The sequence below is a fragment of the Mus pahari genome, chromosome 3 (genome assembly GCF_900095145.1).
Source record: "Mus pahari chromosome 3, PAHARI_EIJ_v1.1, whole genome shotgun sequence".
NCBI classification, from domain to species: Eukaryota; Metazoa; Chordata; class Mammalia; order Rodentia; family Muridae; genus Mus; species Mus pahari.
Window position 1 is genome coordinate 155944586 of NC_034592.1, and position 14862 is coordinate 155959447.

Sequence of the window (14862 nt, forward strand, 5' to 3'; positions counted from 1 at the left end):
GCCATGCCAATTTAGTTCTGAGCTGACACAACCAAAACAAAGATCTTATCTGTGAGGTTGTATCCATCTTGTTATTCTACAAGATGTATTTTCCTCTGATCATAAAACCAGGCAATTGGGTGCTGGAGAGATGGCTCTGTGGCTAGGAGCACTGGCTACTTGCTCAGAGGACTCAGGTTCAGTTCCTAGCACCGACATGATAGCTCACAAGTGTCTGTAATCCAATTCCAGGGGATCTGACACCTTCACACAGACATACATGCAAAATACCAATGCACATAAAATAAAATAAAATAAAACCAGGCAATTACAAAATAAAACAAAAACCAAAACTATTTGATGATTTAAATTAAAAATTAAAAACAAAAAACAAAAACCAAGAACCTATAACTAAGAAAACGTGAATTATCCTTTACAATGCTAAACTAGTTGCTCAACATTTGTCTTAAGAAAACCAAATAACTGCTGGGTGGTGGTGGAGCACGCCTTTAATCCCAGCACTTGGGAGGCAGAGACAGGTAGATTTCTGAGTTCGAGGCCAGCCTGGTCTACAAAGTGAGTTCCAGGACAGCCAGGGCTATACAGAGAAACCCTGTCTCGAAAACCAAAAAAGAAAGAAAGAAAGAAAGAAAGAAAGAAAGAAAGAAAGAAAGAAAGAAAGAAAGAAAGAAAGAAAGAAAGAAAGAAAGAAAGAAAGAAAGAAAAGAAAGAAAACTAAATAACTATTGTCAATGCCTTTACCAGGTGGATTGTAGGACAAATGGGGCAGGAGGCTCCAGTGAGTCCATGCATCCAACCCCGAGGGCCTGTGTACAAGTCATGGTCCCTCCCTTTGTGACACATCAGCTTCTTATAGCAGGCTATACAGAGCAAAGGCCTAAGCCTAAGCACCATGAGAAATGTGCTTCGCTCGCAGGGCTAAAGGACAGCACATCAAATCTAAAAGAAAGAGAAAAAACTCATCAGATTATTTTACAGAAGAAAAGATGAGTATGAACTCAGGTCTGTAGACAGCAAGTGTACTGTGAAAACCATCTCAATCCAGTCACCAGAACTCGGCAGAGCCCTGGAGTCCCCACACACAAAGACTCCTGGGGACCGAGCATTCAGTCCAGTAGGGGAAGGGCCAAGGGAAATGACACACACAACCAAGAGGTGAGACTCGCTAGGAGACGGGGAGCAGGGACAGCTTTCCTCTACCAAAACGATCCCAGAGCTGGGCTCTCCAGATCGAGTGAGGATTTGTCATTATGAAGAGACAAGGACATTGCAGATATAGCAGGAGCACAGCAGAGGCAGGACAGTCATCTCCCTGGTCCAGGGGTGCAGGAAGTCTCACAGAAGCCACCAGCCCCAGACTGAGTAGCCGCAGTATAATTGGTTTTAAGTGGAAAGGTAAGGAAAAATAAACACAATAAAACATAGCCAACGAGGTTCCTTTATTGGTCCAGACGTGAGCAGGGCTGAGGCTGTAGGCAGAATGTCCCAGCACGGCCATCCCAGCAAGCATTTTCATTAAGAATCCGTTCTTGGGGCAGTCCCGATATTTACGACTCTCCATTCAACATGTCATCCTGTCACTATAACTCTGTGTGAGCTATGACACCCTGGGCCAGACCAATTATCCACACGATCCAATATTCTGTCTCTGACACGGCACTAGGGGACACTGGACAGAGAGTATGACAGACGTGGTCCACCATGTCTAGGTCTAGCTCAAAGTAGTAGATTAGTTGACAAACACCCAGGTGGCTAACGTTAGTCACAAAATTTGTACTTAAAAAGAAAAAGAAAAAAAAGGAGGGTACAATGAATGAAGACCTTAAGGAAACCATCATTACACATGAGAGGGGTTCACTAGTCTCTCTATGAACAATAACTAAGTTTCTAAGAGCCCTGTGGGATCTGGAGGAGACTTGCACAGCCAATCTCCATCCTGCTGTTCAGAGCGGCTCTTGCTCTCTCTAACAAGTTCCAAGGATGAACGCAAAACCCTAAGTGGTAACTGTCTCTACTAGCTAGACCAGACCTACCAAATCTCAAAAAACCCTTCTGACTTGTCACTGACTTGTTTGGACCCCTGTTGATTTAACTGAACTTCAAAGGCAAACTGTGTGAACAAAATTTGTCTGGATCACTGTCATTCTCCAACAAGCCCCCAAAGGCTGGTCTATAAGAGCAGAGTGATTGGACACACAATGCTTTCCACGGCAAATCTCTGAGGGCCACTGATGGTTACGCCTAGCACCATGCACTGAGCTGGCTCAAGAGCCCAACTTAATTCACAAGCAGACATCCTTTCTCTACCACGCATACACGGGGATTCTGCTTTGATTTGTGGCTTTAATCACAGCTTCCTAAACCTGTCCTGATTTATAACTGTGACTTTTACACTGACAGGTCAATGGAGAACATTTGCTCAGGTTACCTGATTGGTGAGACCACTGCATCTAAGCAATTCCTAAGCTTCACTTTGGTGTGACACATCTCAACTTGTCTGCAGACCCACTGGCTAGGGGCAAACCTGGAGAAGGGAATTCATCATTGACACAGTACTGATAAATAGAGCACAGTTATTTAAAGATGCAATGAATTCACTAGTCAGACTTGAGACACATTTAAAAAGATGGAAAGACCCTCCAGCCTCTGGAGTGGGGAGGTTTCTATCTTCTTCCTGTTAAAAACTATTCCAAAGTACCAAGAAGTTCTGACCCAACAAGAGTTGCTTCTCTTTGGCTAATCTGCTAGTGGGTCACACTTCTCCCAGACAGGAACAAACTCTCCTATGGACAGACTGGAGCCTTCAGGGCTCATGATGCCTGTGGTGGTTTGAATGTGAATGGCCCCATCGACTCATATATCTGAATACTTGGTCACCAGTTGGTAGAAATATTTAGAAAGAATTAGGAGATAGGGCCTTGCTGGAGAAGGTGTGTCACTGGACGCGGGCTTGGAGGTTTGAAAAGCCAAGGCCATTCCCACTAAGCGCTGTTTGTCTTGAGCTGAAAGTCCAAGATATGAGCTCTCAGCTACTGCTGGAGTGTCTGAAGTCCCGTTCCCTGTATGGTGGCCATGGACTCTAAGTCTCTGAAACTGTAAGCTTTAATGAAGTCTTTACAAGTTGCCTTGGTCATGATGTCTTCTCACATTTTTCAACAGAAAAATAAGCCCAAGCCCAATCCTAGCCTAGCCCCTCCTGCTTTTCTGTCTTCCCCTTCCAATTCCTGACACCCAGACCACACTCAAGCACTGCTCTTTGGCCTGGATGGTTTGATATTTTTGAGACTCACTGCTCTACTCATCCACCAGCCACAAAGAGCACACCCATAAACTTTACATACCATATAAGTGTGTGTGTATATATATATATATATATATATATATATATATATATATCATAATTCATATAAACACACCCATAAACCACACACACACACACACACACCATAAACCACAAACATGCGTATATAGTATATATGTACATCTAGTGGGCCTGGATGTACGCTGGTGAAGCTTTATCAACACAAGGAAGGACTGAACGTGGCTCAGGCAAGTGTTTTGTTGATGTCTCCATGAAATGAAACTGTCAGTGTTGGAGCAGTGAAATCATGGCTTGTGGCTAAGCTGGGCCCACTTGTTGGGGTGTCTTTCCTGCTGAGTTTAGTGAGCAGAATATTGTTTGAGGACCACTGCTTGGCTGAACAACCCTTGACAAGTTACTCACACTTGACATCTGGTCTCCTGTGGCTGCTGGGGATGAAGACATCCACTCTTTCCTCTGGGTAGATGAGTAGGAGGCATTGTTTATGGTTTTGAAATTTTCAGAGTTAATACTAAGAGTAACAATGGAACCTTCTATTCACAAAGGAAAGCCCCTCTCATTCAGCTTCTCCTTTAATTGGTGTGTTTTCTTCTGCTAGACTATGAGTCCTGGAGGCAGTAACCAGTCCCCAAAATACATACTGCCCGATAAGCACTCAGTAGGTGGCCACTGATCAGCGGGCCTCAGCTCACCTACTTAGCTTTCCATGCCGCCCCAACTCACTACCATTGGCTTGGGAGCTGTACAGAGCATCAGCCACTGAAATCACTAAGTCTCTCAACTGCCGACCTGCTTCTAGTTCCCATCTTGGCTAACTCTCTGAAGTAAGTGGTGTCTACTTTTTATGCCACTGTGAGAAGCATTCTTCTCTAAGTGTTGGTCAGGGCCATATGCTGTGATTGACCTGGCACCCCAAGGCCAACACAACTTATTCTGTTTTGTTTTGTTTTGTTTTGTTTTTGTTTTTCGAGACAGGGTTTCTCTGTATAGCCCTGGTCGTCCTGGAACTCACTCTGTAGACCAGGCTGGCCTCGAACTCAGAAATCTGCCTGCCTCTGCCTCCCAAGTGCTGGGATTAAAGGCATGCACCACCACCGTCCAGCTAACATAACTCATTCTAATGAGCAAAGGAGCCACCTGGCCATGTCCATTTCAAATGTTGCCATAGAGTGGCACAGAGTTGGAAATCAAGAAGAATGGGCATCTAGCCCTATCTACATCTATCTGTGTAGACAGAGATCAAACAGGCTTTCCCATGAGACCTACCTGTGGGGTCACTCTTTTCTGACCACTGGCAATTACTCTGAGCCTCATCCCCTATGTCACACCATGTCCTTTCTAGGGAGTCTGAGAGCACATGGTGCCTACCCTCTCTCTGGTTTGCAGGTCTATCCACACTCCTGACAGAACTGTTCAGCTCTAGTCAATACCCTGGTTCAAGCCCTCTAGTGGCTCAGTACAACTTCCTAAGTAGAAAGCAAACACCCCCTTTGCAGGGGGCTGGGGCACATGTGATATGGCCGTACCCACTCCTCTGACCTAGCCTATGTTCATCACTCACTGGCTGCCAGCCACACATCCTGCTGGCCCTTGATTTTGAGGGGCCACCTGTGAACTATTTCTTGGGCTCTTCACATGAAAATCTCCACCTTCACTGCAGTCTCGACTCAAGAGCCTACCACAAACTTCAGAGAAGTTTTCTCTGGCCCCTTGACACAAACAAGCACCCAGGCTCCAGCCACTGCCTGGCACTGGCTTTCTGTTTTAGCCTGCTTGTTTCTCCTTTTTGAGAATGTCACTCTGAAGTCTCAACTGGACTAGAACTCAGGATTCTCCTCCCTCAGCCTCACACGAGCAGGGAGCACACTATAAGCCCCCACACCTGGCTGTCCTCACCCTCTGGCCCACATTCATGACTGCCTGACCTCACGGCATCTCCCACAACCGGAAACTACATCACTGGTTCATATTAACCTGCTGCACACTGGTCTCTGTCACTGGACCCACTCAGTGCTGGGTCTACCACGCCAACCAAAGTACCTAAGACTTAATGTACTTGTAGTAAGGGTCTGATGAATGGATGATGTCTCCAATGGTTAGTGGCTGGAACAATCTGCACCGGGACCCCTGGACCACTCACTAGATTGTATCAACCATTTTGAACAATTTTTTTCACCTCTCTTCATCCCTTGTCAGCTATGCTCAGCCACAACATTGGGTAAAAAAGTGCTAACCTCTTACGGAACTTGTACATAGTTTTATTTAACAAAATTTCTGCCAGCCCTAGTGGAGTTATATCTTATTTATTGTTATTTATTGTGTGTTTGTGAAGGCATGCACATGTACTGGGGTGCAAGCGTGGAGGTCAGAGGATAATTTGTAGATATTCTCTCCTTCGGCTATGTGGAAGTCCTAGACAGCAAACTGAGGTCAGCAGGTTTGGCAACAAGAGCCTTTATCCAAGCCATCTTACCAGCCCTGTAAATAATTAAACTGCTAGAAACACTCACAACAGAGCTTCATGTCCTTAGTCCTAAAGACATGGCAGCTTGGAGCTGGAGAGCAGCATTAGCACTTCAGAGCACATACTGTTCCTTCGGAGGAACAGAGCTTAGCTCCCAGCAATTACTCCGGGCAGCTCACAGCTCAAGGGAGTCTGATGCCTCTGGCCTCCACTGTCCTCCCATGCACATACCTACATACAAGCACAGATATACAGTTAAAAAGAAACAAGTACATAAAAATAAAATGTGGTTTTGCACCACTGCCTGGGTAAGCAGCTCTCCTGCCTGAGCCTCCTGTGCAGAAGTTCAGGCAAAGCCTCCAGATCCTTCTATTGACATTTCCTTAGACCCAAACCTGACTGGTCAGGATGTAGAGTCTTGTCCTGCAGTGTCACCCCGCCATTCTTCTCCACACCTCACTTCCAGCTCTTCCACACTGCCATCAGATCAAATATAAAGGAGACCATCTGGAAACTGTCTTACCACATGCTGTCCAGAGTCCTCCTGCCTTCCTCAGCCTGACTCAACTCCAATGTCACCTCCCTTTCTCTGCAGCAGAGTGAACCACAGTAGTCATGATGCTTCTCCCCTGCTCTTGGATCACTCTGTCACCTGAGGTGAAACCCAGTGAGTCTGCACTGTCCCCACTGTCTGCCACCTACTGGGCTAAGGACATCTTGGAGTAAGGGTCTCTTCTGCCTCCTTCCCCAGAACCTCTGAAGGTCCAGACCAGGCATGGTGGAGGAGCCAGTGAGACAGCCATCACAAGCAAGAATGACTATCCAGACGAGGAGTCAACTGCATGCCAACGTCTTTACCTTCCCCATCAGGGTTAAGACCAACTGACATTTTGAAGGGCAAAACCACTTGTAAGTCAAGCCTGGTAGTACAGGCCTATAACCACAGCTACTCCAAAGGCGGAGGCAGGAAGATCGCAAGTTCAAAGCCTAGAGAGCACATTTAAGACTTTTTTGGGTAATTCAGGGAAGCCCTGTTGCAAAACTCAAAAGTGAACAAGACAGTGGGGTGTGACTCAGTGACAGAGCACACACATAGCATGCAGGGGTACCCCTAGGTTCCACCCTTAGCACCAGGACAGAAGCAACCTCATCATCATCATCATCATCATCATTATTACTATTACTATTATTTTATTATTTTTAATATTTTATTATTTATTTATATGAGTATTTTGTCTGCATGTACATACATGTACCATGTGTATGCCTGGTGCCTATGGACTTTAAAAGAGGATGTTGGGTCCCCAGAGGGGCTAGAATTCCAGACTTCTGTGGACCACCATGCAAATGCTAAGACTTGAACCTATGTCCTCTGTAAAAATAAATATTCCTAACTATTGAGCCAGCCCCTCAACAGCTTTCTTTTAATTAGATTATATTGCAAAAACTCTGTTTAAAAATTTTATTAGCCGGGCGTGGGGGTGCACGCCTTTAATTCCAGCACTCGGGAGGCAGAGGCAGGCAGATTTCTAAGTTCGAGGCCAGCCTGGTCTACAAAGTGAGTTCCAGGACAGCCAGGGCTATACAGAGAAACCCTGTCTCAAAAAACAAAAAAAAACAAAACAAAACAAAAAAAAATTTATTAAAGTTTCTCTGTGAAATGGCTTGACTTTAATTTTGTGATGAAGAATACCACTGACAACATTTTTTCCCAATCTCCAGGACCTCCTGACATCGTCTATTTGCCTCCTAGAAGCCTGAGTGGAAGGAGACTGCATCAGGCTGTATGGGAGTCACTCTGGACTCACTGCCCTGCTCATCCGCCCAGAGGAAAGAGTGGATGTCTTCATCCCCAGCAGCCACAGGAGACCAGATGTCAAGTGTGAGTAACTTGTCAAGGGTTGTTCAGCCAAGCAGTGGTCCTCAAACAATATTCTGCTCACCCAGCAGGAAAGACACCCCAACAGGTGGGCCCAGCTTAGCCACAAGCCATGATTTCACTGCTCCAACACTGACAGTTTCATTTCATGGAGACATCAACAAAACACTTGCCTGAGCCACGTTCAGTCCTTCCTCGTGTTGATAAAGCTTCACCAGCGTACATCCAGGCCCACTAGATGTACATATATACGCATGTTTGTGGTTTATGGTGTGTGTGTGTGGTTTATGGGTGTGTTTATATGAATTATGATGTGTATATGTGTACCTATATGGTATGTGAAATTTATGGGTGTGCTTTGTATGGCTGGTGGTATGTACAGTTTATGGTATGTGTATGTGTGTATGTGAGGTTTATGGGTGTGTTTGTATGACTTATAGTATATGTTTGTGTGTGTATATGTATGTATATATATATATATACATATATATGTATATATATATATATATATGTGTGTATGTGTATATATATATATGTGGGGTATGTAAAGTTTATGGGTATGTTTTGTGTGATTGGTGGTATGTGTGGTTTATGATGTGTGTGTGTGTTTGTGTATCCATGTGAGGTTTTTGGGTGGGTGGGTGGGTATGGTTTGCAGCTGCATGGTTTATAGTATATGATTGGGGTATATGTGTATCATATGTCTTTGTGGTTTACAGTTCCTTCTAGGGTACATGCTGGGAAGAGAGCATGACTGCTTTTAGGATGTGTGCGTGCATGTGTTTGTGTCTGTATAGTTTATAGGGTACAGGGACGTGTGTGTGTGTGTGTGTGTGTGTGTGTGTGTGTGTAGTTTATGGTTGGTCTACTATATAACGTCAGAACCTACATCTGTGTCACATACCTTCTATCTGAAAAGCCAAACATTTTTACTATTTGATCCTTCGTGGATAAATAAATATTGGTCAATTTCTAATTTAAAGGCTGGTCAACTGTCTGAGTTTGGCTCAAGTATTAGACTCCTCAACTAGCTCTTCAATTATTTCACTTGGCAGGGAGAGTTTAGTAAGAAACAGGTGCTAATGTTTGGATCAAATTCACATCGTACAAAGAAAAACCTCAGCGCCTGCATCCGTGGCTCAAGTTAGCACGCTGCCTGCAATGGGGTCCAGCGTTGTTGCAGTCTCTGCAAAGAACAGCCACAGTGTATAGGTGAACTACAGTGCAAAGAACAGCCACAGTGTGTAGGTGAACTACAGTGCAAAGAACAGCCACAGTGTGTAGGTGAACTACAGTGCAAAGAACAGCCACAGTGTGTAGGTGAACTAAGGTGCAAAGAACAGCCACAGTGTGTAGGTGAACTACAGTGCAAAGAACAGCCACAGTGTNGTGCAAAGAACAGCCACAGTGTGTAGGTGAACTACAGTGCAAAGAACAGCCACAGTGTGTAGGTGAACTATAGTGCAAAGAACAGCCACAGTGTGTAGGTGAACTACAGTGTAAAGAACAGCCACAGTGTGTAGGTGAACTACAGTGTAAAGAACAGCCACAGTGTGTAGGTGAACTACAGTGTGCCTTGCTCTGGAAGAAGTCTTTCACTCAGGATTGAACAACCACCACACCCTCCAGCATTCAGATTCAATGGGCTGAGCTAATCCTATTTTCACCAAAGATCCAGACCTCATTCATTGGCACCTTGCTTTCCTCATAAATAGAAATATGCCCTCTCCCAACTTCCTTCACTGCTACCTCTTGAAAACTAAACATCTGAAAAGACATGCTGTCTCCTGAGCACTGATGCATTTTACACAAGGGTCTTTTGAAGCTAAATGCAGCTTACAAAAACTCACAGCATATTCAGAATTGAAATCCAGCTTTCCAACTCCTGCAAATGTCTGATCATTTGTGACACTCTCATCTCATTTTTAAAAACCTTTTACTGAGGGAAATTTCAAGTCTGGAGAAATGAAAGATTGCCCCCAGCTATTAGCTTCTCCAAGCCTCAGCGTCCTGCCATTGTGCTGCTGGGTCCCTCCTCCCAATGTCTTGTTTACTATTTGTTATGGAGTTTGAAAGCTGATTTCACACACCAAGTCATTTCACTCATGAATGCTTATTGCTGTCAGGGCTCTTCCTTTGAAGAAAAACATGATACCATTATCACTGCTGAAAAAAATAAATAGCAATTCTTAATATTGCCTAATACCCAATCTCACTTCAATGCTTTTCTTTTCACAGTGGTTCTGTTCAAGCGAGGATCCAAATATGACCACATACTGTGTGTTCTTGATTAGTCTCTTAGGTCTTTTTATATGTGCCACAGAGCCCTCTCATTTCCCATTCATCCATCCCTGGTATACATTTAAATACATTTAAATGCTAACTGGATGAACAGATCTTATCAACAGTCACCCTCCCCATGCTACAAGCAAACCCCAACATTCAAACCCTCAGGCAGACTCTGAAGTGCCCTGCTCCCCCACTGCGCAACCCCACTTGAAAACTAGAGAAAGAGACCTCCCCATGGACACTCTCAAGAGAATTCAGATCTCTTCAACAAGTCAGTCCTAGAAAATCCCATCTTTTCTGTGCTGCTTTAGCCTGGAGACCCTGAATGATTTAGAAGCAAGGCACCCCCTCATCATGCGTTCTTGAGATTAGCTAAACTTAATCAAGAATCTTGAAATAAATCAGACAAGCCTCAGAATCCATTCCTGCTATCAGTAATGTATCAGGAATGTAACTCTAACAATATTAATTTTTACCTAGGCCATTCAGGACTTGTCGTTTTAAAAAGGATGACCTGGATCATGCCCACAGGAACCTGACCTACACCAAGAAGCATCAAGTCCTTTTCAGCAGCTCTCAACCTGTGGGTCAAAACCCCTTTGGGGGTCAAACGACCCTTTCCCAAGGTCGCTTATCAGAAAACCTCCATACCAGATATTTACATGACGATTGACAACAGTAGCAGAAACACAGCTAGGAAGTAGCAACAAAACTTATTTTAAGGATGGAGCCCTTCACAACAGGGGGAACAACCGTACTAGAGTCACAGCATTAGGAAGGTTGAGAACCCAATGGCTTAGATAAACTGCCCAAGGAGAAGATAGATAAGGTATCACCTACCGTGCAGGCCCGCCCCAGCTACTGGGTGAAGAACATCTGTAAGGTCGGTGTGCACAGTAAAACAAAAAGAACGGGGTCAGAAGGGACCAATTTGTCTTCTTTAACAAGTGGCACACTAGATGAGACCCTGAGCTCTCCCATTCTCAGCCTTCTCTGGAAGACAGGCTAATCCCACACACTTCCCAGGGTGGCAGCCAACATTTACTGAGTGTTTACTGTGCACAAGGACTCATGTCACCTTCTTTGATGGTTTAATCTTCACAAAATCCCTCATTATGCAGCCCTGGCCAGCCTGGAACTCACTCTGCAGACCAGGCCGGCCTCGAATCCATAAAAGACTTAGGAGGTAGGATGCTATTCTGTTGGTTTTGCAGAGGAAACGACCAATGAGGCTCTAAGTGGTAGGGTGACCTGCCCCAGATCCCACTGCAACTGGAGTGACCCAGGACTGTACCTGAGGGTTGACTCCAGGGCCAGGCCTCTTCACCACTCACTTCTATTTTCTCTCCAAGTGTCATGCTACATTAATAGAGTTGACACACACACACACACACACCCAGAGATAAAATGTGCTCAACACTGGCCTACCAAACATTCTCAGTCAACATCAACTCCTATCAGGGAGTTTCAGGTAGAGAAGGGAAGGGGACATAAGTAACTCAGGAAGCCCCAGTTGACTGTGGTGATCTGTGTCATTTGAGGTGATTTGGCCTCAACCACCGGCAAGCCCCCCCTGGGTTTGTTTGGTTTTTTGTTTGTTTGTTAGTTTGTTTGTTTTCTGCTCCCCTCTGGCTTGTGAGGGAGATCTAGTTCATCTTTGTAAATTCATAAACCCAACAAATGGCCCGAGCAAGTAGAGGTAGGCACTGAAAAAAAATATGTTGGATAGAAAAGCCAAAGCTTCATTTGTCCATTAGTCACAAACTGGAACTTGCATTTCGAAGGTGGCATCTCTCTCAGCTTCTGTCCCTTAAAATAATTCCAGAGAAGTGGAGGCTGAGAAGGGTCAAGTGGAAGAGACCCACTCAAAACATGGGAAGCAGTGGGCTCCAGGAAGACGTGGAGCTGGCCAGACCCACAAGTAGGGCGGCACTCCCACGCCCTAACTAGGAACCCAAGAAGGTTCCTCCCAGGTTGGGACTGGCTTTCCCTCTCACAGCTCCTAGAGCAGCTAGAGGAGAAAGTGACAGAAAGACGAAGTTTCCAACAGACCGAAGTCCTAGCCCGGGAGGGAAGGCCACCTGAGGAAGCGGGCACGAGATAGGCTCGACCTGAGGCTCCCGTCCCGTCTAAGCGCACCCCACAGTCCTCTGGGAGGGACCCAAGGAGGGGCGGGGCGCCCCAACTGTTACTTACAGTCCTCTAAGTCATGCTGCAAGTCCACAAAGTACAGAGGGATCGCTGAAAAATCAAAAGACACACAAGGAGCTACACGGGGCTGCGCGGGCGGCGAGTCCAGGGCTCGCGCGGAGGTGGGATGAGGGGGGCTCTCGGGCAGGGGAAGGGGAGCCGCCGGGGACCCCGGAGCCTAGACGCACTCGCCCGCCATCTTAGGATGTGCCAGAGGGCGGGGCTGGAGGCGGGGGCGAGCCCAGAGGCCACGCCCACCCCGCGCGCTCCGCCCACCAGCCGGGCCGCACTCACCCGCCATCTTGCGGCCGGTGGAAGGCGGAGCTGGAGGCGTGGTGACGCCAAGATTACGCCCCACCCCGTCCCTCCCACTCCTTAGAGAAGATGGGACTGAGGCGGAGCTGGAGGGTGGAGCGACGCTGAGGCTCCGCCCACCCGCCTGTGAGCCGCGAGCCGGCCGCCCCGCCCTCGCGGAAAAGGTGGCTGCCGAAGTGGGCGGGGAGGTCAGGTGACCCAGCTGGCGTCCCAAGATGGCGGCGGCGGTGGCGCCCGGGAGGCCGAGGCGGCGTCCGGGCTGTTGAGGTGACTCCGCGGGACCAGCGACGGGTCGGCCGGACCGAAGGGCGGCGGCGGACGCGCGGCCGCTCGGAGCGCTCGGCCGGGACTCGGCGGTGAGGCGGCGGCGCCGGGGGATGCTGGTGCTGGGCCGGGCCTCTCCCTCCTCAACTTAGGGCGGCGGCGGGCCCGCACCCCTGGTTCCCGGGCCATGGCGCTGAGGGAACTTAAAGTGTGCCTGCTTGGGGTAAGTTGCGGCCGGCCGGGTCCGGAGGGTCGCGGAGGCCGGGTGGGCGGGCCCCGGCACTCCAGGGCCCCTGGCACCCCTTTACGCTCTGCGCGGGACGCAGCCCCCCACAGACCCCTTAGGGCGGCGGGACCACCGGGCTGTGCCCCAGCCAAGGCCCCCAGGTGACAGGGTGGCCCCCGGCACCCCGGAGCGACGCCCTCTTTCCATCCCACAGTGAAGTAGCCCACAGGTAGTTTCCTTCCAACTTTGCGAGGGCCGGCTTTAAAGTTAGCCAAGTTTCTGAAAGTTAACCCCCCAGCAGGTCTTTAGGATTTCCGCGCACACTTGGCCTCCTTTCAGCAAGGTGGGGTGTGGTTTTGAACTTTTGGGACGTCTCTGACACCTCTGCAAGAGTTACTTTCCATTAAAGTTCGCTCTTCTCTAGAGCAGGGAGGAGTTCGTTACCAGGAAACCTCCAGGACTTTGAAGGTTCAGCTTCCGGTCCTCTCACAGTTGTTTGGCCTTTTCAGAGCCTTCTGATGATCTCCTTCCTGAGTTTCTGTTTTAATGACTGAAAGAAAAATTCCAATAACTACATGTTTTTTGCCCCTCAGCAGGGTGGGGCTAGGGTTCATCCTGATTACTCCCCAACTTGGGAGCGCATAGTTTTACTGGTATATGTTAAAAGGCCAGTGAGTTCAGTCATCTTTCACACAAAACAGAAATTTAAGAGGCTTTTTTCCTTTGGGAGGGAGCAGGAGTTCAGGCAAGTCCCACCACTGAGTTGTGTGTCCCCAGCTTGCTTGCTTCTGTTTTTTTAGCAGGATCTCCAGAAGTTGCCCAGGATAGCCTTGAAATCTCAGCCTCAGCAGGCCTTGAACTTGGAACCCTCCTGCCTCTGCCTCCCAAATTTACTAAGATTGCAGTCCTGTAGCACTAGACCATCATGGGCCTTTCGGGAGGTCCTAGTGTCACTTAAGAACTGCAAAATCCTTCCCCAGTACTTTCAAGATGGTTTCTCATCACTTGGCCATTACTGGCACTGTGCTTAGTTCGTAGGCTAAGAAATCTGCCTGCTTCTGTCTCCCAACTACTGGAATTAAAAGCATGACTCTTGTACCTGGCCCCGATAATATATTTGCTTCTCTGACTTATTACAAAGGCCTGTTTGTGTCTTTCCATCTACAGATGGAAGTCCTCCACTTTATGCTACAAAGTAGTAGTTTTGGGTGTCTACAAATAGGTTAGTTTTTCCTCAGTCCCCCATCTTCCTCTCTTTCAGGATACGGGTGTGGGTAAATCGAGCATCGTGTGGCGCTTTGTGGAAGACAGTTTCGATCCGAATATCAATCCGACCATAGGGTAAGAGAACAAGTTTATGTACTGTATACATCTATCCCAGGACCCATGGAAAGTCATCGCAAGCAGAAATGTGTTACTGGTGCGACTCCTGTTGTCTTGGGCTCAGTGAAATTTTGAATTGCTGGGTCTTGACATTTCCAAAATGATTTGAGAGAATACAGTGAGGTTTACTGTATCCTAGGAGAATATCTTCAGACTTTGGGAATAAGAACTTCAACATAGAATCAGTTGACATAGGAGTTTACAGACCCAGTTACACCTTGAAAGAGAGCACATGAAAACACATTCTGATGCAGGTCTTTGGGGCATACCTGGTTTTGGTCCTTGAAAAGAAGTAGAATTGAATCCAAACCCTTTTGACCATTGTAGCACTGGTGACCGTTTTAAATGAATGAATTAACTTTAAAATGTTCTGCTTTGGGGTTGTTTGGTTGATTAGGCTTTGTTTGGGGCACTTTTTTGTTTGTTTGTTTTCAGGTGTCTGGGTTTTTTTTTTTTGTTTTTTTTTTTTTTTTTTTTTTTTTTTATGTTTATAGTATTTTAGTAATTTAGTGTATAAATTAAGTTTTTAG

At 46.8% G+C, this 14862-nt stretch overlaps 1 protein-coding gene and 1 long non-coding RNA gene across 11 annotated transcripts in view; one reads left to right on the plus strand and one right to left on the minus strand.

Annotated features, from left to right (window-relative positions):
- Positions 1 to 12348, minus strand: part of LOC115063618 — an 80064-nt gene extending 67716 nt beyond the window's left edge. For all 9 annotated transcript variants that reach the window (XR_003843464.1, XR_003843468.1, XR_003843467.1 and 6 more), the window contains exon 1: positions 12151 to 12348. This is a non-coding gene — a long non-coding RNA (uncharacterized LOC115063618). The remainder of the gene's footprint in view (positions 1 to 12150) is intronic.
- A 265-nt stretch (positions 12349 to 12613) lies between these two features.
- Rab22a (RAB22A, member RAS oncogene family) overlaps positions 12614 to 14862 on the plus strand; it is a 47581-nt gene continuing 45332 nt past the window's right edge. The window contains exons 1-2 of one of the 2 annotated variants that reach the window (XM_021193339.2): positions 12614 to 12946; positions 14211 to 14290. In XM_021193339.2, coding sequence (XP_021048998.1) covers positions 12911 to 12946; positions 14211 to 14290 — 116 coding nt within the window. In that variant the 5' untranslated portion in view covers positions 12614 to 12910. The remainder of the gene's footprint in view (positions 12947 to 14210; positions 14291 to 14862) is intronic. The other variant, XM_029536231.1, reaches the window with a different exon arrangement.